Source organism: Petromyzon marinus, chromosome 64 (genome assembly GCF_048934315.1).
Source record: "Petromyzon marinus isolate PM22_M1 ecotype Great Lakes invasive population chromosome 64, UKy_Petmar_22M1.pri1.0, whole genome shotgun sequence".
Classification (NCBI taxonomy): domain Eukaryota; kingdom Metazoa; phylum Chordata; class Hyperoartia; order Petromyzontiformes; family Petromyzontidae; genus Petromyzon; species Petromyzon marinus.
The window spans coordinates 4,774,593-4,801,207 of NC_133730.1; the positions used below are offsets into that span (position 1 = coordinate 4,774,593).

The 26,615-nt window shown below is 51.1% G+C and overlaps 1 protein-coding gene across 8 annotated transcripts in view; it reads left to right on the forward strand.

Moving 5' to 3' along the window:
* Nucleotides 1–26,615, forward strand: part of LOC116956329 (disks large homolog 2-like) — a 539,014-nt gene that overhangs the window by 125,156 nt on the left and 387,243 nt on the right. The window contains exon 1 of one of the 8 annotated variants that reach the window (XM_032977878.2): nt 15,591–15,824. The exons of the other annotated variants lie outside the window; for them this stretch is intronic. Coding sequence (XP_032833769.1) covers nt 15,786–15,824 — 39 coding nt within the window. The 5' untranslated portion in view covers nt 15,591–15,785. Of the gene's footprint in view, nt 1–15,590; nt 15,825–26,615 lie in introns of those variants that run through there. 8 annotated transcript variants of the gene reach the window in all.

The window sequence follows — 26,615 nt, forward strand, 5'->3', positions numbered from 1 at the left end:
CTTATTCGCTTATCTTTCTTCAGCAGTGTCTCGAGAGCAGATATTGCAGGGCTGCGCCTCTATCTGTGGACGAACGCGTTGAGTCCCTGCGCTATGAGCTGCCCAATGCTGAATGCCCTTCAGCCTCGCCCACGGACTCACGCACGCACGCACGCACATGCATACACACACACGCATACACACGCACACACGCACGCAAGCACACGCATACACACACGCATACACACGCACACGCACACACACACACGCACGCACGCACACACACACACACACGCATACACACGCACACACACACACGCATACACACACACATACACACGCACACACGCACGCAAGCACGCACACACACACGCATACACACGCACACACACACACACGCATACACACACACATACACACGCACACACACACGCACACACGCACACACACACACATACACACGCACACACACACAAATACACACGCACACACACACGCACGCACACGCATACACACACGCATACACACGCACACGCACACACACACACGCACGCACGCACACACACACACACACGCATACACACGCACACACACACACGCATACACACACACATACACACGCACACACACACGCACACACGCACACACACACATACACACGCACACACACACACACATACACACGCACACACACACACGCACACACACACGCACACACGCACGCACACACGCAAACACACGCACACACGCACACACACACGCACGCACACACGCACACACGCACGCACACACACACACGCATACACACACACACGCATACACACACACACGCATACACACGCACACGCATACACACACACACACGCATACACACACACACGCACACACACACACACACGCATACACACACACGCACACACGCACACGCACGCACACACACGCCATGGCGATTTCCGCACAGAATACAAATTCCCCTTTCAAGGACGCGAAGGCGTCGGGTGAGGTTTGAGTGACTTATTTGTTGTTGTTGTTGCTGCTGTTGTTGTTGTTGATAACGTTACAACTGTGCGTGGTGCTACGGGGATGGGGGGGGGGGGCGCCTGGGGGATCGTTGGTGACAGATGTTGCCACCGCTGCCACCAGATGCCCCCAAGGGGTGGTGGCAAAGGAGTGGATTTGGGAGGGTGTCTATGCATGTGTACTGCACGTACGTAGAACTTCTTTCGCACCGTACGTAGCCAACCGTGCTAATCGGAGGTGTGTCGGGAAGGACAACAACTATGGGTCTCTGTGTGAGTCTATGGGTCTCTGTGTGAGTCTGTGCGTCTCTGTGTGAGTCTCTTCGTCTCTGTGAGTGTCTATGGGTCTCTGTGTGAGTCTATGGGTCTTTGTGGGAGTCTATGGGTCCCTGAGTAGGTCTATGGGTCTCTGTAAGTCTATGGGTATCCTTGTGAGTCTATGAGTCTCTGTGTGAGTCTGTGCGTCTCTGTGTGAGTCTCTTCGTCTCTGTGTGAGTGTCTATGGGTCTCTGTGTGAGTCTATGGGTCTTTTTGGGAGTCTATGGGTCTCTGAGTAGGTCTATGGGCCTCTGTGTAAGTCTATGGGTATCCTTGTGAGTCTATGAGTCTCTGTGTGAGTCTATGGGTATCTGTGTGAGTCTATGGGTCTCTGTGTGAGTCTATGGATCTCTGTGGGAGTCTATGGGTCTCTGTGTAAGTCTGTGCGTCTCTGTGTGAGTCTCTTCTTCTCTGTGTGAGCCTATGGGTATCTGTGTTAGTCTATGGGTCTCTGAGTAAGTCTATGGGTCTCTGTGTGAGTCTATGGGTATCTGTGTGAGTCTATGGGTCTCTGTGTGAGTCTGTGCGGCTCTATGTGAGTCACTTCATCTCTGTGTGAGCCTATGGGTATCTGTGTTAGTCTATGGGACTCTGTGTGAGTCTCTTTGTCTCTGTGTGAGCCTATGGGTCTTTGTGTGAGTCTATGGGTATCTGTGTGAGTGTCTATGGGTCTCTGTGTGAGTCTATGGGTATCTGTGTGAGTCTATGGGTATCTGTGTGAGTCTGTGGATCTCTGTGTGAGTCTATGGGTCTCGGTGTGAGTCTATGCATCTCTGTGGGAGTCTATGGATCTCTGTGTGAGTCTATGTGTCTCTGTGTGAGTCTATGGGTCTTGGTGTGAGTCTACGCGTCTCTATGTAAGTCTATGTATGTTGAACTTCTTTCGCACCTTACGTAGCCAACCGTGCCAGGGGAAGTGCCGGGATGTTGGACACCAAACTCAAAAGCAGAAATAGAGTTCGCAAGAAATGAGCTTTCAATTTAGATTTAGAGGCGCATCGCTCCAGTTTTGCTATTTGCGTCATTCTTACAGCGCGAGGCTATTATGTTACTATTATGAATGGAGTATAAACTAGAAACGCATCACCGCTGCGCAACATTCGCTCGATCTCGAAAAGTGTGAAAAGAGTGGGTGAGGGGGATTTGAGCAGGGCCGGTGGCTAGGAGATGTTAACCAACTCGCCTGGTATACAGGAGGTCGTGGGTGATATCCCAACGCTGACGCCTGCTGTATATTTGGAGTTTGCATGTCTCTCTCTCTCATCATCACGGTGGCTAGGAGATGTTAACTACCTCGCCTGGTGTACAGGATATAGTGGGTTCGATCCCGACCCAAAGGCCTGTATATTTGGAGTTTGCGTGTCTCCCCGTGGTCGCGTGGATTTTTCCTCCGGATCCTCCGGTTCTTCCCGCCACGTTTAGAATCAACGTGGCGTTTAGAGTATTTGGCCTCTATAAAATTCCACGTGAAGGTAAGCCGCATCGTTTGCGGGCAGGTCGCTTCTAAAAAAGAAGATCAGTGGGCCTTACCCGGCAATTTTTTTTTTAGATATTGTCAGATGCGTTAAGAGGGAGCCGGGTCGCCGCTTGGCTCTATGGATGCGACGGGGAATTCCCCAATCGCTGGCTCATCCCTCCCCGTTCCTTTCCCGTTATGCCCACGGTGGGGAGGAGTGGGGAGGAGTGGGGAGGAGTGAGGAGGAGTGCGGAGGAGTGGGGAGGAGTGGGGTGGGGGGGGGTCAGTGGTTAGCTGCACTGTGATGTGAACCAACGTCAACTAAGTTCGATTCCCGGCTAGGGTGGACATTAGTGGCAGCGCGCGATCTATGTGTATATAATATATGTTGTTTTATTTTGCCAAGTAAGACGCCACTGAGCTGTTAGCTTCTTTTTTCAGAAGTGACCTGGCCGCACACGATAGCTCAAGGCAGTGGCTTACCACGTGGACATTGAGAGCAGCCAAATGCTCTCAACGCGCGATGTCGATTCTAAATGTGGAGGGGAAAACAGAAACCGGAGGACCCAGAGAAAAATTCCGCGCGACCACGGGGAGAAAGGAAATGCCAACTCCAAATATACAGCAGCAGCAGCAGCAGGCGTCAGGGTCGGGATCGAACCCACGACCTCCTGTAACTACCGGGCGAGGTAGTTGACATCTCCTAGCCACCGCGATGATGATGATGAGAGAGAGAGAGACGCAAACTCCAAATATACAGCAGCAGCAGGCGTCAGGGTCGGGATCGAACCCACGACCTCCTGTACACCAGGCGAGGTAGTTAACATCTCCTAGCCACCGCGATAATGATGAGAGAGAGAGAGACACAAAGACTTCAAATATACAGCAGCAGGCGTCAGGGTCGTGATCGAACCCACGACCTCCTGTACACCAGGCGAGGTAGTTAACATCTCTTAGCCACCGTGATGATGATGATGAGAGAGAGAGACACGCAAACTCCAAATATACAGCAGCAGGCGTCAGGGTCGTGATCGATCCCACGACCTCCTGTACACCAGGCGAGGTAGTTAACATCTCCTAGCCACCATGATGATGATGAGAGAGAGAGAGAGTGAGACACGCAAACTCCAAATATACAGCAGCAGGCGTCAGGGTCGGGATCGAACCCACGAACCTCCTGTACACCAGGCGAGGTAGTTAACATATCCTAGCCACCGGTTCCGCCCAAATCTCCCCTCACCCACCCCACCACACCCGCCACGCCGTGGGGAAGTATGGTCAGACGACTCCCACGACCCGCACGGCATGGGGGAGGCCCCCATCCAGCAGTGGGTTGACTGAAAGGGCTGTTGCGTCGCGTGCAATAGCAGCTGACGGACTGCTGCTGTTGCCCATCGAGGCCTGGTCAGACTGAAGGAGAGGAATGTGTGTAAGTTGGTGTATGTTAAAATAAAGGAATGTCTACGTGTGTGCGTGTGTGTGCGGGGAACGGTGGCGTGGCGGTTAGCGCTATGCTGCGCTACAAACCCGGCGACCCGAGTTCGATTCCCGCTCACGGCCAACGCCGGTGATGAACATCTGAACCTGTCCTGGGCCCTCTCCTAGGTCGACTCGGCCTCAAATGAGTACCTGGTGCAATGTGTAAACATCGCCACCGGGGAGACAAAGACGGTCGGGCGTGGTGCTGGCCAACCACCCACTCGTGTGCCGTGCCGGCCTTCATAGGTGCTGCTCGCTACCAGCACTTGCCCCAACAGTCTGTTAAGTCTATACGGGTGATCTTTGTTTGTGTGTGCGTGTGTGTAGGAATGTTATTGTAAACATTGTGGAGGCTGGGCCCCTTCCTGATGAGAATTCTTCAGTCAAATTAATTCCCACCACCGACCCGCACTGACCGAAAGTGTTGAAGTATGGTCAGAGAGGCCACGCCTCACGTGTTCCGCGGTTCTAGTCGAGCCGACGCGACTCGCAAAACCGTGTCGACCGAAGGATGACATTTGCCGAGAATTCCACGTTTCCACGACGGCGCCGAGTCCGTCCGGATAGGGGCGTATCGCTTGAGAAAGAGACGCCCGCGCGCTCGCAGACACACACAACTACAGACACACCTACAGACACACCTACAGACACACACACACAACTACAGACACACCTACAGACACACACACACCTACAGACACACCTACAGACACACACACGCACCTACAGACACACACACACCTACAGACACACCTACAGACACACACACACAACTACAGACACACCTACAGACACACACACGCACCTACAGACACACCTACAGACACACACACACCTACAGACACACCTACAGACACACACACACCTACAGACACACCTACAGACACACACACGCACCTACAGACACACCTACAGACACACACACACACCTACAGACACACCTACAGACACACACACGCACCTACAGACACACACACGCACCTACAAAATCATCATCGGCCACGATCTATCTACTGCTTTATGAGTTTGATCGCCGCTGACGGCCACCACCAGCGACGATTTTATGAACCGCTCCTGGGTCCCCCCCCCCCCCACTAGGTCAACTCAGCCTTCAAACGAGTACCTGGTGTGCGGTGTGTAGTAAACATCGCCGCTGGGGAGACAAAGGCGGTCGGGCGTGGTGCCGGCCACCCACCCCCTCGTGCGCCGTGCCGGCCCTCATAGGTGCTCGCTCACAGCACTTGCCCCAACAGTCTGTTGAGGCTACACGGGGGGGGTCTTTATCTTTGTGCGTGCGTCGATGGAGCGGCCCGCGCCACAAACCTGACGAACTGAGTTCGATTCCCGCTCACGGCCCAACACCAGCGAAGACCGACGATCTAAACCGGCTCCCGTGCATCCCCTAGGTCGACTCGGCCTTCACACGAGCCACCTGTGTGCGGCGTCTTAAACGTCGCCACGAGGGAGACAAAGGCGGCGGCGGCCTGTCTGTCACAGGTGTCACTCGCTTCACAGCACCTTCCCCCCCCCCCACCGCCCCCCCAAAAACAAACAGTCCGTGAAGGCTACACGATGGGACTCTTCGTCTTTGCGCAGTCGGTTTTCGGCGGAGGGGTTCCATGCAGCGAACCGAGTCATTGGCTGGTTCGCTGGGCACACGAACATCCCAAGCGGCGCCACGTAGAGGCAGCGAGGCAGGGAGTCGAGAGGTGTCGAGGGCGCCTTGGGATGCCCCTGGGGCCCGGGGGGAGTCAGGGCATCTTCCTCGGTCGGCGAATTCTCGCAACGTCACCACCGCTTCCACCACCATCACCGCTTCCACCAATACCACCACCACCACCATCATCATCATCACCGCTTCCATTACTACCATCATCACTGCTTTCAAAAGCACCACCACCATCATCATTACCGCTTCCACCTCCACCACAATCATCACCACCACCATCATCACCGCTTCCACCATCACCACCACCAGCACCACCACCACCGTCATCACCGCTACCACCATCAGCACCACCACCGCTTCCACCACCACCACCATCACCACCACCAACACCACCACCAGCACCACCACCACCGTCATCACCGCTACCACCTTCAGCACCACCGCCTCTTCCACCACCACCATCATCACCGCTTCCACCATCACCACCATCACCACCACCAACACCACCACCACCACCATCATCACCGCTTCCACCATCACCACCACCACCAACACCACCACCAGCACCACCGCCACCGTCATCACCGCTACCACCTTCAGCACCACCGCCTCTTCCACCGCCACCATCACCACCATCACCAGCACCACTACCACCAACACGAGTCCGTGAGGTCTACGACACATCCCAGAGCAACGAGCCGAGTCAAGGCAGGAAACCTTCAGAGGAGGAGGCGGCGGCGTTTAGATTGGGGGGGTAGGGGGGGTAAGGGGGGTTGGGGGGCTGGGTTGGGGGGGGAGTAGGGGGGGGTTGGGGGGATGGGGGAGTAGGGGGGGTGGGGGGTGGTGGGGGAGTAGGGGGGTGGGGTGGGGGGTTGTGGGGGAGTAGGGGGGTGAGGGGTTGGGGGGCTGGGTTGGGGGGGAGTAGGGGGGGGGTGTGGGAGTAGTGGGGGTTGGGGGGGGTAGGGGGGTAGGGGCGTTAGTGGCCATCCCACAGACGATTAAAGTCGTCACACAAGACGCTGTCGATCGCACGCGATGGGGGTGACATCGGTGAACCAGACATAACGCATTGCAATGCGTACATCGAGAGCAGACGACGACAGAGAGAGAGGTGGTGGGCGGTGGCGGTGGTGGTGGTCGGAAAACAACTCGTGGATTCCTGCGCTGGAGAGGTGAAGAGTGAGCCAGAAAACCAAAGTGGGCCAGTTTAACACGTGGCGGCAGGATGAGGCTTTCGCGGCCGATATCATGCACAAATGTTTTATTTTGGGGTTAGATCGCGTCAATATTCGGCGCGTCGTTAAAAACCCACCACCACCACCCGACGCAGTCAATTCGCTTGCAAGTTACAGCACCGCCGGTGTGTTGGAGAGTAAACCCGCTGCGACATTGACAATTCGATTCACTCTCCAACACTCAGCCGGTGAGATGAACTGGTAACGAATTGGCACGTTTCGTGACAAGCCCTCGGCTCATTCGCTGTGGTTGGGTTGCTGGTGGCCGGGTTTCACGTATTTATGCGTTCTAACCCAAAGGAAGAAGAAAAACAATCAACAACCCCCTCTTATTATGGATAAAAGTGGCTCACCTGACCACGACAGGGAGAGAGAGAGACAGACAGACAGAGATTTTACAAAGAGGCCCTGAACATAGGCGCTCTGTTGAGAGAAGGGCAGGTGACGGATCGTCGTTGAATGACGGAGGGAACGAGAGAGAGAGAGAGAGATGCAAGCGGGGGCAGACGGGGGAGGGGGGGGGGCCTTGGGTCATCGGTTAAACTCTTGACTGGAAACTGTTCAAGCGATAGAGTAAACCCCCGAATGTCAACTCCTTAAAACGCAATTAAAGTCGAGTACATTATTTTTTTTAATTTGCGATGCATTATCTTAACCGGCTGGAGAGACTTTGACTTTTAAACAACTCCTATTGCCGCCAGCAGCAACAGCACTGAAGGCGATTCCAATATGAAACACACAAAGTCACCAGCAACACAAATGAAAATACAAATCCACGCGCTGTGGCGCTAAAAGCACCGCGCACAACACGAAAGAAAAGTCACGTGGTGGTTGTGGTGGTCATCGCGCACGCCACGGTGACGAGCGAGCGCTTCAGAAAGTGAACACGTGGAGGGTGCCGTCCACGCTGGTACAGAGCGGGGCTTGTCCGGCTCCCCAGCGTTCGAAGAAGAAGTGCACATCACCGACACGTGTGTGGTACGTGGCGTGCTCCAGCCGGAGCCGCGCCTTAAGCAGGCCTCTGACCTCTGGAAGCAGCACAGAGCAGCCGTCAGTGTCACCTTCCAGCATCTTTACCGTCCGGAGAGAGAGAGATAGAGAGATAGAGAGAAACAAACACGAATTTGCCATAGATGTGAACATTTCCTGAAGAGGACACGTCCGCGGTGGAGATGGAGTGACGAAATCGAAACGTGGGACCAATCTGACCAGCGTGATGAAGTATGATCGGGCGATCCCCTGTGACCAGCGTGTTCTGTGGATGCCTTGTTGCAGTGGATTTACAAAGGGCTGTAATTATTATCATCACCACTCCTGCAACGAACATTTCCTCCGGATGATAAGACTGCTCTGGAAAGTAAGACGCACCGCAAGCATGTGTGGCTGGTGTCAATGAAGTTCAACGCATCTGGCCTCGCACGCGAAACAAAGATCCCCCTTATAGCCTCCACAAACTTTTTTGTGGGGAAAGTGCACACCGCGCCCAGGTGCTCATTTGAGGCTGAGTCGACCTAGGGGAGGCCCAGGACCGGTTCAGAGAATCGTCACCGGTGTTGGCCGTGAGCGGGAATCAAACTCGGGTCACTGGGTTAGTAGCGCGAACCGCTGAACTACCACTCAGCACCACGCAGGCAACAACAACAACCGCCATGCGCCACTTAGTGGCAGTCACGTCACCAAGGCGCTTGTGCCAGGCTATGTGCACGTTAAGTCCTTAACCACTGACGCAGACAGACAGGCTCACCTTCCAAATATTATCTGGGGAACACGGCACGTGTGCGACGGAGCGGCAGGGCTGTGGCGTGGCGAGGCTCGTTCGTGTCTCGTCGCAACAAAGCACCTGGGTTCAAGTCCCAGATCCGAGGGCATTTGCCACGTGGACATCGCATTTGCATGCTCTTCCCCGTGTTCTGCGTGGGGTTTTTTTTTCGGTTTCATCCCACAGCGAACGAAGTGACACGACAGGGAAACGCTTCCTCTCTTATCGGCGGTGATGCCTGGAACCAATATCGCAGAACATCCAGGATTCCACTCATATCATCCGCGGGGGTAAAACACACAAAAAAAACACAAAATCACGGATAATAGGACGAATGGTGGGCCCGCGGATTATAGGATTATTTTCACGGACCCCGCAGCTGTCGCGGTCAATATCAGTCGTGAACAATTGTAGGGCCGGTAGATCAAAACAATGCATTCTCTCGTGTGTCATTAACGTTGGGCCAAACATCCCAAGGCACAGCAACATCAGCCCCATGTGCGTCTCCACCCACCCTCCCCCTCCCCCATTTTGTGTTACGCCGTTTCGCTAAAGAGGTCATCGCTTCGCTATTAACACCGTCGACCGATTAGCGTCGACCCCAAAGCCCACGCCGCGCTCGCTACCCTGACGGCAGGGTCTTTGCAGTCCCGCTCCTCTTCCTCATACCTCCCTGCCTCCTTCTCCCCTACTTTCTACCGCGTAAACCGCTTCGATACGTCACATCGAAGCGATACATCACATCGATATATATTATACCGCGTAAACCGCTCGTGTTGTGGCCGAAACGTCGTGAGAATTTTTATTGTGTTATTTTATTTTATCAATTTATTATTTTATTCTCATCCTACGTGACTTTACCGAAAGAACCAAAGAAGATATCGTAACGTCGTTTGCACATTCATCATCGCGCCTTTCAGGAACGCATTCCCCCCTCTCTCTCCATCCCTCCCTCCCTCCCAACTCCACCGACGAAAAGCCAGCGGAGGGAGTGGGGGGGGTATTGCTGTCGCAAGAAATTGATTCGTAGGTAAATAAAAAAACAATGATAACAATCATGCTTTCTATAATTGTGTTGTTGTTGTTGAGAGAGCAACATCTGTTCTACGGTCAGTCAATCCGCGTTGTACAAACCGCCCGCGCGCTGTCTGGAACTTTGCCGAGAATTCTCATTTGAGGAGTTGGAGAGAGAAGAAATGTAAAGATTTCATCATGGGACCTCCTCTCAAACTTAAAGATTGTTTTCCCTCTTCTCTCTCTCTCCAGACACTGGGAGGGGGAGGGGGGAAGGCAAACTTGGTACAGTGCTGTCTGGGCCGCCGTGGAAACCATAACGATGACCCCCCCCGCGAAAGGAAATAAACTAGGTTGGAAAATAACGTAGTTCTTATCACAGGACCTTTTTGTTGCCAGTATCAGTGTACGAAAATAAGTTTGACACTTTCTGGCAATGAAAGAGGAGGCGTCAAGATATTCAAACGCCAACGAGAACCTTTTTCAAGGACTCAAGGCTGCACTGATTGCACATTCTCGTGGTGAACATGCAAACAAACATGTGGCTCTGATAATAATCTATGAAGCATTGTCCATGCAACTGATTTGCCTACACCATAGACGGTAAAGTCACGTAGGTATAAAATAAAATAAATCACGACGTTTCGGGCGCGCACACAAGCGTCCATCATCAGGTGGGAAACAGTCTGCTGCAGCAGCAGACCACGCTTTCCCACCTGACGATGGACGCTTGTGTGTTGCGCCCGAAACGTCGTGATTTATTTTATTTTCTAAGTGACTTCACCGAAAGGACCAAAGGGTGTGGGATTCCTGCAGTCACGAAAGCTTCAAATCAAGATTGAGCAACAGACTTATTTGGGGCCCGGTCTCACCACCAGTGTCAGGCCAGAGAACAACGCCACAAGTCGAACAGTACAAGGGCAATGCACATAGATTATGAGACCTCCTTTGCCAGTAACACGATATAGTAATAGGTTTTTACCCTTTTAGCTGGCACAAAAACTGACACCTTTATACAAGGGATCATGTTTGCAATAACCACAACACAAGCAGTCAAAAATGCAAACGTCATCTGGTCCAACACCAGTGGAGACTAAGGGCTCTAAGAAAAGCTGTCCTGGGTGTGGACCAACGAAATTCAAGGACGGTGCCAATATCATTATCAGAGTTGTCTCTTTTTGTTTGCATTTTTGACTGCTTGTGTTGTGGTTATTGCAAACATGACCACTTGTATAAAGGTGTCAGTTTTTGTGCCAGCTAAAAGAGTAAAAACCTGTTACTACATTGCACATAGAGCCACGCTTGCACGTTCACAGGCACTGCGTGTTTAATGCAGTACTCAATTCCTTGCAAAAATGTTTCTATTTGGTGTTTGAACATCTCAACGCCTCCTCTTTTATTGCCAGGAAGGGTAAAATTTATTTTCATAGGTTGATACTGGCAAAAAAAGGTCCCGTGATAAGAACTATGTTATTTTAAAAAAAAAATGTTTTGTAGATATTTTTGTGGGAATTTATTTATTAATCATTTACTTTTATTTTACCAGGTGAGGTCCCACTGAGCTGACATATATAGCTCTCTTTTCAGAAGCGACCTGGCTATTTACTAGGATAATGTGCCAAGAATGTCTGTGCGTCTGTGTGTCCTGCGCGTGACGTCACTCCACGTCAGCCAGCCCCCCTCGTTAATAATCATGAAGAGGTGACGTCACTCCACATGGGGGGGGGGGCGGGGGGGGGGGCGAGGCGCCTCCTCCCCCCTGCTCGGCGTCAACTGACAACTCTCACTACAAAGGCAGAACCCTCACGTCGCGCGATCTCCGTAACGCTGTTGAGACATAGAAGTAAAAAGGACGTCATGATGAACAAGGGGTTATAACCTTTAAATGACTTAAGTCTGTGTCACCGCGGCCTTACAAATTGGCATGCAATGAATATCACGTCGCGGTCTGATTTTCGCTTGCAAGTTTCTGAAACACACTCGTCCTTGGACGGGCAAAAGGCTAGCCGCAAAAAATAGCCCAACGAAGTGGCTGATATCCTCATCATCATCATCACCATCACGTGGAAATTTATGGTCGCCAAATATTCTTAAACGCGCGATGTCGATTCTAAATGTGGAGGGAAAAACTGGAGGACCCGGAGAAAAGTCCACGCGGCCACGCGGAAAGCGAGGGAGAGACACGCAAACTCTAAATATACAGTAGAAGGCGTCAGGGCCAGATTCGAAGCCACGACCTCCTGACCAAAAAACCACGACGTTTCGATCGCAACACAAGCGGTCTTTATTTTTTATTTTCTATCTACGTGACTTTACCGAAAGAACCAAGAATATGAACTTAAAGCTGTTTGTTTTTTTTTTATCCCGTCACACCGCTCGATTTGAAAATTCTTGTTTTTTGGGATTTGTTTGACCGTTAACTAAATTATTTGATTTTGCATGTTAACACAACCATTTTTCATTTTTTTTGTAAAATCAAACAACAAAAAAATACATCTTGAACTCTCGTGGAACCGATAGGTGCGAACCGACAGGCGAGGCAATCGGCCGCAGGTGTGGGCGCTCGCGTGCCGCTGTGAGCCGCGTTGGCGTTAGCCGTGGCGTCCGCGGGCGCGTGTGTGGCTTGTGGGCCAGCGGCACGAGTGCGTCCCTCAGAGAGGGCGCTAACATGGGGGGGGCCCCGACCACGCGGCCGGGCAGGGGCACGGCGGGAGCCGACCGACGCGGTGGAGCAGGCAGTGGGAGGGGCGGACTTCGCGACCCCCACCTGCCTAGCGAGGACGGTCGGGGCGGACGTAGGCCCCCCGCGAAGTTGCGTGCAACAACCACTGCCATGAATGGAGCGCTGCGGTCAAATTCTGTGAAGTTCTAGATTTGAAGCTTTCGTGACTGCAAGGATCCATACTCTTTGGTTCTATTCGGTGAAGTCACGTAGGTAAAAAAATAAAACAGCAAAAATCACGACGTTTTGGGTCACAACACAAGCGGCCTTCATCAGGTGAAGGGACCAGGCTGTCTCGAGGACAGCGTTGGAGTGAAGCGCAGTCTTCGAGACAGGCTGGTCCCTTCACCTGATGAAGGCCGCTTGTGTTGTCGCCGAAACGTCGTGATTTTTGTTGTTTTATTTTTTTTACCTACGTGACTTTACCGAATAGAACCAAAGAGTATTCTGTGAAGTGTTTCGTGACTTCCTTTTGTACAACATTCACTGCCACTGATACAGCGCAACAGTGAAATGCAGTGAAGTATTTGATGACATTCTTTCTTTTTTCAAAATTCCCTGCCATTACATTTGGACAGGATACAATTATACTCCGATCAATGTATTCGTAACTCGAATGCTTCTCTTTGGTCTTCGTTATTTTCTAAGTTACATCAAACAGCACAAGGACTCTTCGCTATCAAGCGTCCATCGGTGAAGATACATTTGTCGGTTAACAGCTTCAGGTGATTTGAAAACAGTGCTAGAGTGAAGCTACGGGTTTTTGCAAAATTGTACAGCCACAGAGATTGTTGTTCGCCTTTGCAACCGAGGCGAAATCGTCTTCATCGCGAGAATCGACCGAGCTCCATGCGATGCCACTCTTCCTTTCAGACTGAAACGACGACAAAATCCGAGAATTCCTGCGTGTGCGATGACGATCAACAAGTCGCGGGGTCAGACTTTTTAAAATGTGGGCTTTTATCTCAATGGACACGTGTTTTCCCATGGCCAGTTGTACGTGGCTCTGTCTAGATTAAAACATCCTCAGGGGATCAATAGCGTTCATTAAGGATAACCAACTGAAGGGAAACCTTTTTTTAACAGTGATAAGAGATTCACGCAAAATATCGTATACCGAGAATTTCATTTAATAAGTTCAGAAAATGTTCTCTATGTGCTACATTTCTTAATAAAATTAACGATCACACAATACAACGTTGATTTACATCTTTAATATTACAGCTTCCGTCCTAGGACGGGATAACAAGCTAGTATATAATAAACTTTCCGTGGGTGCAAGTACTTTCTGGCTGCTACCCAGATGCAACGGTGCAGCCGTGCGATGGCATGGCAGTGATCGAGGCGATGCAGACAGCCGGCATCAATGTTTGATCACGCGCCGTGGATATCGAGGGACTTATTCTTGGTTCTTTCGGTAAAGTCACGTGGATGGAAAATAAAAAAAAGAAATAAAAATAATACATTGAAAATAATAAAAACAAAAATCAAACGACATTAAAAATATATTATACTATTGTATTATTTTAAAAATGTATTTTCTATCTACGTGACTTTACCGACAGAACCAAGAATATGAATTCCTGCAGTCACGAAAGTTTTAAAGCAGTTATCTTGGTCTATTGTTGTTTTCTGCCTCTCTCCGATCTTAATGAATCGGACCGATCGATTTAATGTAAAACTTCTACTTCAGTGACATATTTTCTGTATTTTGTGCACTCCTCTCGCTGCTGCTGTTGCTGTATCGTCTGCCGTTGTGTCAGCGCTCGATCCCCGTGCGCCGCACTGCAACGCGTGCGTAAAAGAGCTTTAAAGCTCATAGGATTTCTCTGACGCTGTGTGCCTCAAAAAAATGTTAACACGTACATGGGACTTTCGTTCTTCGAATGGGGGGGGGGGGGGGGAAAGGAACGGACAATAGGCTGTAAACCCGATAACAAATGGAATGTTAATAGCTTCTCCCACCCGTCCCGCAAATGTTGTCAACGCGTGCCTGGAATCTTGTCCACGTGGTCTCCAGAACTCGGAGGCGGCCCACTTATCGTGTTTCTTGTTGCAAAAGGTCGTGATCTAAGCGTGGCTTCTTCCACTCCAGCGCTGTCCTCCAGACAGTCTCGTCCCTTCACCTGATGAAGGCCGCTTGTGTTGTGGCCGAAACGTCGTGATTTTTTGTTATTTTATTTTTTACCTACGTGACTTTACCCCATAGAACCAAAGAGTATGGATCCTGGCAGTCACGAAAGCTTTAAATCTAGAATTGTTGCAAGTTCTCAGAAGTGTTAAACTATTATTATTTTTAAGCACCCGGCATTCCGCTCCACGTCCCTTGACAGCCGGTGGAAGGAGATGAGAAAAAAAACTTCCACCGCGGTTTTTGTTGTTGTTGCCTTCTCTCAATAGCGGGGCGTTGGGGGGGGGGGGTCCCTTCTTTTTGCGAGTTTGGGGCAATCCCGATGCCAGAGAGGCGAGCCCCGTTGCTTGCGTGCGTGCCGAACACTCGCCCATCATGCACTCGGCTCTGCATCACTCACTGCCTCGCAACCCTCGCTGTGCCTGCAGTCTGTCGCCTCTCCGTCTCGCTCTCGCTCTCTCTCTTTCTCTTCTCATTTTGCACTCTCACCCTACCCACCAATCCAAACCACCCTCCCCCCCCCTCCACCTCTCAGCTGCCCACCCATCTCTCTCCGTCTCTCAACTCGCTCCGTCTCGCTCACGCTCGCTTGCTCGCTCCTTCTGGCTCTTTCTTGCCTCCCCATTACCCGCGTGTCCCTTTTACTCCCCCCCCCACCCCTACACCGCTCTCTCTCTCTCCTCTCTCGCCCTTTCCTCTCGATCTGTCGCTCTCCTCTCTCCCTCCCCTCCCTCGCCCTCCGCTCTCTCGTCCCTCTCCCTCCGCCCTCTCTCCCTCCGCTCTCCTCTCGCCCCTCTCTGCTCCTCCCCTCCGCTCTCCTCTCGCCCCTCTCCGCTCCACTCTCCGCTCTCTCCCTCCGTGCGCTCTCTCCCTCCGTGCGTTCTCTCTCCGCTCTCCTCTCTCTCCTCTCTCTCGCGCTCCGCTCATGCTGCTTTACGGCGGCTCCTGCAGCGAGCGGCGGGGGAAGGTTTCACGAGGGTTGTTGATGGGAATCGGAGAGAGAAATGAAACGGAGGCCGAAGACACCGTCATGCCTGTGTATGGTATGTTGAACACCCTACCCGGTCCTCCCGCGTGCGCGATGTCATCATCTGCTACACCCCGCGACCTTTCGGTTGTCTTGCCCGTTCTGTTCTTCGCCGTTCGGATCGAGGCGTCGGTAATGCCGCAAGCCAAAATCTGTCGTGGGTGTTCGCGAAATAACTTGGGTCGTCTTGTTGGAAGCACTGCACTTCCCCCCACCCCCCACACCATCCCCTCCCTCATCAATAACACCGCGGCCTTTATAAGGGACGCACGTGTACCCGGCGGCGGGCGACGTTTCGGGCAACGGACCCTTGTGCATGACCGCCGCCGCTAGCGCCAGCGCAGTGTTGCCAATGGGAAACGCCGTTGCGTGATCAAGTGCACGTTGCAGGGTTGTTCACCCGTCAAAAAAAATCAGAGCTCCAGGGAGGAGCTCATCATCTTTCGTGGTGGCTCAAGGCCAGAACGTGGAAATTCCACATTACGGTGGCTGGAGGGAGATTGGTGGGGGGGGGGGGGGGGGGGGGTAGGGGTACCTCTGTAGACTGACCGCAGTTTTAATTTGCCGCGAGAGTGGACAGCGGTTTTAAAATGACTCCGGAGGGATGATATGGCCCGCGTGGAACCCTGAAAGGGATGTGAACTTAACAACCTGTCGGAACGTGTGCTGGACACTTATTTTGTTCTTTCGGTAAAGTCACGTAGGTATAAGGTAAAAAAAGTAAATCACGACGTTTCGAACAGCTGTTCCACAGCTGGATTATATTTTTTTCCCACCTTAGGACGATCGCTTGTGTTGCGATCGAAACGTCGTGATTTATTTTAGTTTCTACCTACGTGGACTTTACCGAAAGGACCAAAGAGTATGGATTCATGCAGTCACGAAAGCTTCAAATCAAGATTGGACGCTTATTGGTTGGAGAGTAATATGCGCCACCATGAAACAGCAAGCAACAACAAGGAATAATGATATTATCGATTGATACACCGTTCCGTCAGAGACTCGTGACAAATTACGACGACAGCTCAAGACACGCTGTGCCAAACAAAGGCAAAGATTCCCCGTGTAGCCTGTAACAGACTGTAGGGGCAAGTGCTGTTAGCGAGCACCTATGAAGGTCGGCACGGCACAAGAGGGGGTGGGTGGCCAGCAACCACGCCCGGCCGCCTTTGTCTCCCCCAGTGGCGATGTTTACACACCGCACCAGGTACTCATTTGAGGCTGAGTCGACCTAGGGGAGGCCCAGGACCGGTATCAGATAATCGTCACCGGTGTTGGTGGCCGTGAGCGGGAATCGAACTCGGGTCGCCAGGTTCGTAGCGCAGCATAGTGCTAACCGCTGCACCACCGCTCCCCCCTACTGTGCCAAACAAAGGCAAAGATCCCCGTATAGCCTTAAATACTGTTGGGGCAAGTGCTGTTAGCGAACACCTATGAAGGCCGGCACGGCACACGAGAGGGTGGGTGGCCAGCACCACGCCCAGTCGCCTTTGTCTCCCCAATGGCGATGTTTAATACACACCAGACGGGGTACTCGTTTGAGGCTGAGTGAACCTAGGGGGAGGCCAGATAATCGTCACCGATGTTGGCCGCCGTGTGCGGGAATCGAACTCGCAGGGAGGTTCGTAGCGCAGCAGCGCCGCTAACAGCTGCGCCACCGCTCCCCTCTACCCAATCAAGGACAAAGTTACCCCGTGTAGCCTTAATAGACTGTTGGGGCAAGCGCTGTTAGCGAGCGCCTATGCCAAACACACACACACCACGTGACGTGCGGGGAGCACAGGGCGCCGGGGAAAACGATTGAATTACATTTTTGTGAATCAACCAGAATCAGAATCACATGTAGCTACTACATATGTAGCTACTTGTGTAGCTTCTTTTGCTGCTAGGATAATCCGGCACAGCTCAAGATGTTGCAACGATGAGCCAGGCAGCAAGGCCTGCGAATCCGCGAGTTCCGAATCCAGGTTCCCGTGGTCGCCCGCCATCAAATCGTGTTCCCAGGTGCAGTGAGTCGATGGTCTCAGCTCATGAAGAATCAGAATATTTATGCTGGAGGAATCCGGTGAGCTATTAAGCTCATTATGACTATAAAGTCCAGTCGGAGATTAAGGCACCTGTGGCCGTAAGTTAAAAAAGAAAAAAAAACATCCCATCACACTTAACGAGGGTGTCGCACTAAATTTGGCTTAACTTTAATCACCGTCACTTGACCCACTATGCTATATTTGAAATGACTTTGTAAAATCCAATTGCTGGATCAAGGCCTCCCCACGCCGTGTCGGCCTTGGTGATATCTGACCATACTTAACCACGCTGATCAGTGCGGTGCTATCGTGCTGTTGTTGTTGTATTGTTTGTTGTTGTTGTAGCGTTCTGACCCGCCCCTACAGCACCCTCGCACTTTCTGGCCACACGCGCTGCTACCCAGATGCAACGGTGCAGCCACGTGATGGCATGGCAGTGAACAACGCTATGCAGATGGACGGCTTCAATGTTTTAATCACGCGCCGTCGTGTCGAGGGACTGCTGCTGTCCAGCGTTGTCTTGGCGTCGTTGTTGTGTTCGCTGCCTGACTCCGATCTTGATGAAATCGGGGCTGATAGAATGTACTCGTTGCTTGAAATTTCAGTCACTTGTATTTTTCTTGACTTAAAGCTTTCGCGACCACAGGGATTCGTATTGTTTGGGGTCTTTCGGTAAAGTCACGTAGATGGGTTGAAATAAAATGACAACAAAAACTACAATTCGTTTTTTTGTTTGTTATTTTCTGTTACTTTCTTCTATTAGAACGAAGTAGGTTTTTTGTGGTTGTTATTTTTGTTATTTTCTTTCAACCTATCTACGTGACTTTACCGAAAGACCCAACGAATGTGACTTGTATTTTATCTCGATTTGCACTCCTATCGTCGCTGTTGTATCCTTTGCCGTTGTGATAACTGTCGACCCCCGTACTGGAACACGTGCGACAAAGAGCTTTATAGCTCATCGGATTCCTCCAGTCTAAATCAACATTCTGAAGTACTTGGCCCAGAGCCCTGTTCAGATATCAATTGTGACTGTAGTCTGTGCTCCTTCGACGGAGTAATCGCAAAAAAAAACCTGTCACGTGAACTCCGGTCATCCTCGCAGCAGCAGCAGCAGCAGCGGTTTTCGGCGAGACGCCGAACAGAGGCGGCGGTCACCGCATCGAGCGGCGCTTTCAGACGCGCTTCTGCGGCCGTCTGGAACGCTCTCTTTCGAATGCTATTTTAAAAAAAAATATTTTAAAACACATAAATGTTTAACTTGCATAGCTGCGGCTAGGCGCTTTTCAAGCAAGATTCAAAACTGATTTCTTTAGAACTGCTCTTTGTGCTTTAGTTTGTTGTCCTTCCCCCGCATTTCCGATAAGCGTGGTCAGCTATGCACGGTGCGAAAGAAGTTCAACATACACACGTTCAAGCCTACACGAACTTTAACCCCATTGAGCCCTCTCGTGACCACCAGACCTCGACACTGGCATTGAGCTCCTGAATATACAACGCTATGCGCAAGGCAAACAACTGATGCTTTCCATGGGCCGGGAATTGAACGGAATATGCCTTATTCAGAGTGCAATGTGGAAAATGCTGTGAAACAATATATTCAACTTAAACTTTTTTTTTACACCAGGTAAGGCCCACCGAGTTATATTTTTCAAAAGTGACCCGGCTGTCACAAGTAATAGCTCAACGAAGTGGCTTATCACGTGGACATTTGATTCTAAATGTGGAGGGAAAAACCGGCATGACCCGGAGAAAAATCCACGCGACCACCGAGATAGAGAGAGAAACGCAAACTCCAGATTTACAGGGGTCAGGGTCGAGATCGAACCCATGACCTCCTGTATACCAGGCGAGGTAGTTAACATCTCCTCACCACAGAGGCGTCCACCGCTCGACCCCTTACTGCGTTACAGGTGGTGTGCAAACATTCTTGGAAACGTTTTGGTTTGTTTTGTTATTTGTTTTTCGACTTATTCAAGGAGATGGTCCAAGTTGTCATGGTGGCAAGAGAGCACGTCTCACCATCAGCAAAGTGTGTGACTCGACTCATCCATCCGGAGCTGACAAAATTGGTGCTTACCCGAGACGTATAGGTGAGCAGTGATCTTCTCATGGATGGACTTGTCCTTGCCGTAGGAACGTGGAATTTCACAACCAACGTCAAATAGCAATAGTGCTCAACGCATGTTTTATTTTTTTTAAAGCGTGGCGATGCAATTTTGACTTTGGCTGCTCAAGGTCAGATTTAGCGGCTTAAATATTTATAATCGTAGGGAATTGAAATAAGGCCGGGTACGATCTCTGCCTGTGAAAGTGAGAATGCTGATGAGCGTCACCCCCTAGGTCGACTCGGCGAGAAGTGATTACCAACTGAGAGCCCGCTAATGGCTTACATGGATCAAAATAGCCACACGGCATGTGAAGGTGTCTTCCCCTGCGGGTCCACTCAGCCAGAAATGAGCACATGGCGAGTGTCTCTCCCTCGGGTCCATTCCGACTGAAATAAGAGCGTGGTGCTACAATAAGTTTGGAGCTGTGTGTATGTGTGTGCGTATGCCCGCTGACAAACAGAATGCGGTTGTTCCCGTGACCACTTTAGAGTAGGCCACCCCGGTTACAGGACTTGGCAATTGGGCCGAGCATAGAATCCAGAAGGAGCCTTGCCGAGCAAAAGTCAACTGTAACTGGGCGGCACAGCCCAGAAACATGGCATTGTTGTGAGAGACCCAACTTGGAAGATTCCCTGTGGGGTTTGATCTCCCACGATCCTGCTCATGGTCCACCCTAAACCGCATCATCCACCACACAAACCGTGGCAGCAGCAGATGCGGATGATGCCTGATGATGCACAAATGAGAAATTAAAAGCTATTGGGTGGTGTACGACTCTCGGTGACCCCAGAACAGAGACAGTAACAACGTATAACGACTCAATGTCCGATCCGAAGGAGACATCGCAGCGATAGACTCCGCTGGACTTCTGATGCGGTTATCTGGGCTTGACCAACTGAATGTGAAATTGTAGTTGTTGCACAGCGTCCATCATCAGGCATACGAAAGAAGAAGACAGTTTAACGCGAAGGCTTTCATGACCAATATTATCCAAGAGTGTTTTTTTGGGGGGGCTAGATCGTGTAAATATAAATGTGTAGTTAAACCCGCCACTGCCCGACACGGCCAATTGTAAATGTTGTGGATTTACTCGCTAACACACCGGTGTTGCTGAACTAGTAACGAATTGGCACGTTTTGTTTACGCGACAAACCCTTTACTAATTGGCTGTGTCGGGTAGGTGGTGGCGGTAACGAATTGGCACGTTTTGTTTACGTGACAGCCTACCTAGCCTGGGCCACATAGCTAACTTTGGGGGGGGGGGGGGGGAGGTGGTCTCGTTTGCATTCCACCTTATTCCTCCTTGCCCTACCCCTGCGACATCACATTGGATCCTTTCCCAGGCCCCTGTCCCTCCGTCCCTTCTGCCACCTCTCTCACTGGACAGTTCGCTCCAATGGCGGTGGCGGGCGGACGGACGGACGGGGAGATGTTACCAACTCTCAGCCAAGGCCCTCACCCCCCCCCCCCGCCCCCCCTACGGAAGAGTTCAAAGTCCACTTTTGTATAACCAGGCGAGAATTCGACAAAGAGATCAGGGTGAGTCGTGAGTCCCGTTTTTCAAGAGGGGCCTGAGCAAACGGTGAAGCCATTCTTTGTCCCCCCCCAAACCCCATGAGCACTCCCAGTGGCGGCCGGTGACGTTTCCACGAGGTGGCGCTGTTGTGAGTGACCTCTGAAAAGATGGTGTTCTGCTAATTGAGAAAAACCTCAAATTTTGATTTAAAGCTTTCGTGACTGCAATAATTCATATTCTTAGCTCTTTCGGTAAAGTCACGTTGAAGGGAAACAATAACATAATAATAATATATATAAAACAATAAAAATTCTCACGACGTGAGAAACGTCGTGAGAAATGTCGTGAGAATTTTAATTGTTTAATATATATTTTATTATTTTATTTTTTCCCTTCAACGTGACTTTACCGAAAGAGCTAAGAATATGAAATGAGAAAAACCTCGTCATGTTATTGGCCTTCCCGTGAAAGTGATGCAACTGGCTTACCTACCAGCGGGAGGCATTTATAAACAATACGAAACCAAACAACAAAGCGCTCAAATGCTGTCCCCATGACCCTCAAGGCCACACCACACAAGCCCTGTGACACTGCCAAGAGTTTAGAGCGTGTAGGTGCGTGACGTCCTTAAATGACGTCACGCACCTAGGAGGGAGGGGGGTCAGACATTTGTGACGATGTGTGACGAGGGGTGGGGGGGGGGGTTGAGAAATGTGACGTCACATAAAAATTCGCAACTTTAAATAAATATAGACAACACGTTCTACTTAATTAAATAGACTTTTTAATAAATGTTTTCTACTACAACATCAGAGTGCAGCGCCACGTTAAATACGCACTACAATGACAATAGTTTAAAGCGATTTGAAGCATGTTTTTTTGTTGGGGGGGGGCAGATCTTTGTGACGTCATATTTGAGGGGGGGGGTCTGACTTTTTGTGACGGTGGTGGGGGGGGGGTCAAAATTCGTCCAAAATCGTGTGACGTCATTTATGGACGGCCCCCTATTAGCACGGTGCAACCTCGCGTGGCGACGCCGTCTCATTTCAGCCATGGGCGCATTTGTCACCGCCCTGAATGAGTCTCAAACGGCGTGGCTTACGATGCTCGAAGCTCGTCGCGACGAACGAAGTCGAGAAATTATCTCTCACTCGGGCGACGCCTTCACAGCCTGCCCCGAAAAACTCCCCGAGGCACGAATCGGGACTGCTGCTGCGTTGCAGCGGTTTCTAATACGAACAACTTGACATGTTACCTTCATTCGGCAATTCACGTTGAAAGAAGCATTGTGTTTTTTCTTTTACAAACGCAACAATTTTTTTTTTACAAAAAAGTTTATTTATTTTTTTACAAAAAAGTTTATTTATTTTTTTACAAAAAAGTTTATTTTATTTTTTAATTCGAAAAATGATTTCTCACCTCCAGCTGCGTGGTGGAGCGGCACCCCAAACGCCCCTAGTGGACAAATCGCGCCTGATCACTCGCGTGTGTTCGGCGATTTTGCCTCGGGCTGAACGAATAATCGATTTAAAATCGAAATCGCAATTTCAAACATTGCGATTAGCAAATCGCAAAGGCTGAGATTTTTTAGCGATTTGAAAAGTCCTATGACTTTCCTAGTGGAATTGTTTAATTTTGTATTATTATTACTTTATTTACTTAACTTAACAATTGTTCTATGTTTGAGTGTTCTATTTCAATTGAAACATTTGAATAAATACATGTTGGAAGCAATTAATAGCTTTTAAGTTCTCATCCTTGCATTATAATATATAGAGCAGTTCATATGTTGATGGTATCACGTGGTAATGCTCCATCACGGTGTTTTAAATCTATTACACAGTGAATATTGTACTGAAGCTTGACTTAAAAAATGCAATCGCAAATCAAATCGCAATATCTGCCAGAAAAATCGCAGTTAGATATTTTCCCCAAATCGTTCAGCCCTACTCTTTGGTTCTATTCGGTAAAGTCACCTAGGTAAAAAATAAAACAACAAAAACACGACGTTTCGGCCACAATACAAGCTGCCTTCATCAGGTGAAGGGACCAGGCTGTTGTTTCATTTTTTACCTACGTGACTTTACCGAATAGAACCAAAGAGTATGGATCCTTGCAGTCACAAAAGCTTTAAATCTAGGATTCGTTCAGCCCTACTTATTTCTGTCCCCCTGCCGCCCCCCTGGAATTGCTGTGCCTTACTTCACTCTGTATGGGACTCTTGTAGAATTATTTAAAAAGTAAAACAATGGGTGACCTGGGTAGGCCGTCAGTGGACATGTTGCCACGTAGGGCCATGTATTTTGTTTTGCGTGCGCGTGTGTGTGTGTTTTAAGAGCTGAACGTTTCGGAAAGTAACATCAGTAAATAAATACAATCCCTTCCCTCCTGGCCACGGAGGGTAAAGGAGTGCGATGGAGTGGAGTGGAGGGGGGGAGGTGGAAGGGCAGGGAGCTGCGCATTGGGGACGCAACCGCAGCCGGGCTCTCTCACCGTGCTTTGATTCGAGGAATCAATTCCTCTGGTCTTCGTTTGCATTCCACCTTATTCCTCCTTGCCCTACCCCTGCGAAATCACATGGCTTCTTTCCCAGGCCCCTGACCCTCTGTCCCTTCCGTCACCGACAGCAGCTCCACCGCACCCGTTGCTCCCCTTTTGACCCTTTGTGTACCGCCTTCGGTTCGCGTTGTAGAGCGCCCTGGAAAGTACGCTAGATAAATTCCAAATACGGTAGGAAGTGCGTCTCGCGTCGCTTGTTCTGGAACGCGGTGTCCCAGAAGCAGTACGGCACACGGCTTGATTATATTTTAGCGCGCGCGCGCGCGGAGAATGAGAACGAAAAACCCGGTCGGCTCTTTCGCTCGCGACGAATCCATCGCAATTGTGCGTCCGAGGTGAATTTCCTTAACCTCGGTGTCAACGAATGCTCCTGCACAATGCTGCTAAATGTTCCTTTCCCAGCAATCGATCCGTTCGGGCCCAGGAAATACGAGACGGGGGAAATAAAATAAAAACCACGCAAAAAAATCTCGAATCGAAACCGTGGGTCATGGCGAATTTGCGTAATTTCCTCGGATTGTCGGGGTGCTGAATCGTTGCGTTGCTCATGGGTAACGCAACCTTACGGAAGTTGCAGGCCAAGGAACGGAAGAGGCCTCCGCGGAGGCGACTGAACGATGAAATCAGCCGGTGCGTGCACGTGCCATGTGGTACTAATTATGTTGCGCAGTCATGAATGGGTTTGCAGTCGCTTGGTTGGGAAGGCATTGACCCAGCAGTGGACTGACCATGGCTGAAGATGGTTAAAAAGCGTTACGTGCCGAGTGGTCATCCTGCAGACGCACTGGCACCTGTCAAAGGAATGTGGAATTTCCACAATTGTCGCTTGCAAAGGTGAGCACAGCCCCGCGCGTTCGTTTTGTTTGAAATTGTGTGCGGGTTTATTTTTTTTTTATTTTGGCGGCTGCAAGGGCATGCAGTAACCCAGAATATAACGCGTTACATTTATATATATGATGTCAAGGGACATATATGCAGCTAATGCGTTACGGTAATAAAGTTGAAACAAGGCCGATGCGGAGCAGTCGTGAAACATTGAATGCACTTGCAAGTGGTTTTATGTGGGCCGGAGCTGCGTCACGGTATAAAGTTCCCGGGCTATTCGCTTCTGGCCAAGGCGAATATACGTAGCGAAAAAATAACAAAATTCCTGTAAAATAATTAACACAGCTGGAAGAAAGAGTAAAAAAAGACTTCTGCAAGTTTGCAAACGGTTCGGAGTTCATTTTATTTCGAGAGGGGTTATTTTATTTTTTTTCCCCTTAAAGTATTTAACGAACAAAACATTTGAGGCAGACACCGCAGAATACACGGCACAATGGAGCCCCGTCTAAACCCGCACGTTTCAATAAACTCCACAAGCCCCTGGTGTCTTGCTAAGCTCTGATATCTCCTGTAGGAGAAGAACATACTTGGAGGGGGTGCCTAAATGCCCTCATGAATGCTCTTAAGAATCAATGGCCACTGGAGAAGGGGTAGTGAAGGGAGCGCCGTTGTTTTTTTTTAAAGACGTGGTTACTCGCAACGCAGAGGACCGTAGCGACGCGACCGCTGCAACTCTACTATAGCCGTCGGCAAAACTGTTGCATGCCCTTCCCGCGTGGCCTTGCGGGAGCCTCGGTGTACCGTGACCTCGAGAGAGCCTCGGTGTACCGTGGCCTTGAGGGAGCCTCGGTGTACCATGGCCTTGTGGGAGCCTCGGTGATCCGTGGCCTTGCGGGAGCCTCGGTGTACCGTGGCCTTGCGGGAGCCTCGGTGTACCGTGACCTTGCGGGAGCCTCAGTGTACCATGGCCTTGTGGGAGCCTCGGTGTACCGTGGCCTTGCGGGAGCCTCGGTGATCCGTGGCCTTGCGGGAGCCTCGGTGTACCGTGGCCTTGCGGGAGCCTCGGTGTACCGTGGCCTTGCGGGAGCATCGGTGTACCGTGGCCTTGCGGGAGCCTCGGTGTACCGTGGCCTTGCGGGAGCCTCGGTGTACCGTGGCCTTGCGGGAGCCTCGGTGATCCGTGGCCTTGCGTGAGCCTCGGTGTACCGTGGCCTTGCGGGAGCCTCGGTGTACCGTGGCCTTGCGGGAGCCTCGGTGTACCGTGGCCTTGTGGGAGCCTCGGTGATCCGTGGCCTTGCGGGAGCCTCGGTGTACCGTGGCCTTGCGGGAGCCTCGGTGTACCGTGACCTTGCGGGAGCCTCGGTGTACCATGACCTTGCGGGAGCCTCGGTGTACCGTGGCCTTGTGGGAGCCTCGGTGATCCGTGGCCTTGCGGGAGCCTCGGTGTACCGTGGCCTTGCGGGAGCCTCGGTGTACCGTGACCTTGCGGGAGCCTCGGTGTACCATGGCCTTGTGGGAGCCTTGGTGATCCGTGGCCTTGCGGGAGCCTCAGTGATCCGTGGCCTTGCGGGAGCCTCGGTGTACCATGGCCTTGCGGGAGCCTCGGTGATCCGTGGCCTTGCGGGAGCCTCGGTGTACCGTGGCCTTGCGGGAGCCTCGGTGTACCGTGGCCTTGCGGGAGCCTCGGTGTACCGTGGCCTTGTGGGAGCCTCGGTGATCCGTGGCCTTGCGGGAGCCTCGGTGTACCGTGGCCTTGCGGGAGCCTCGGT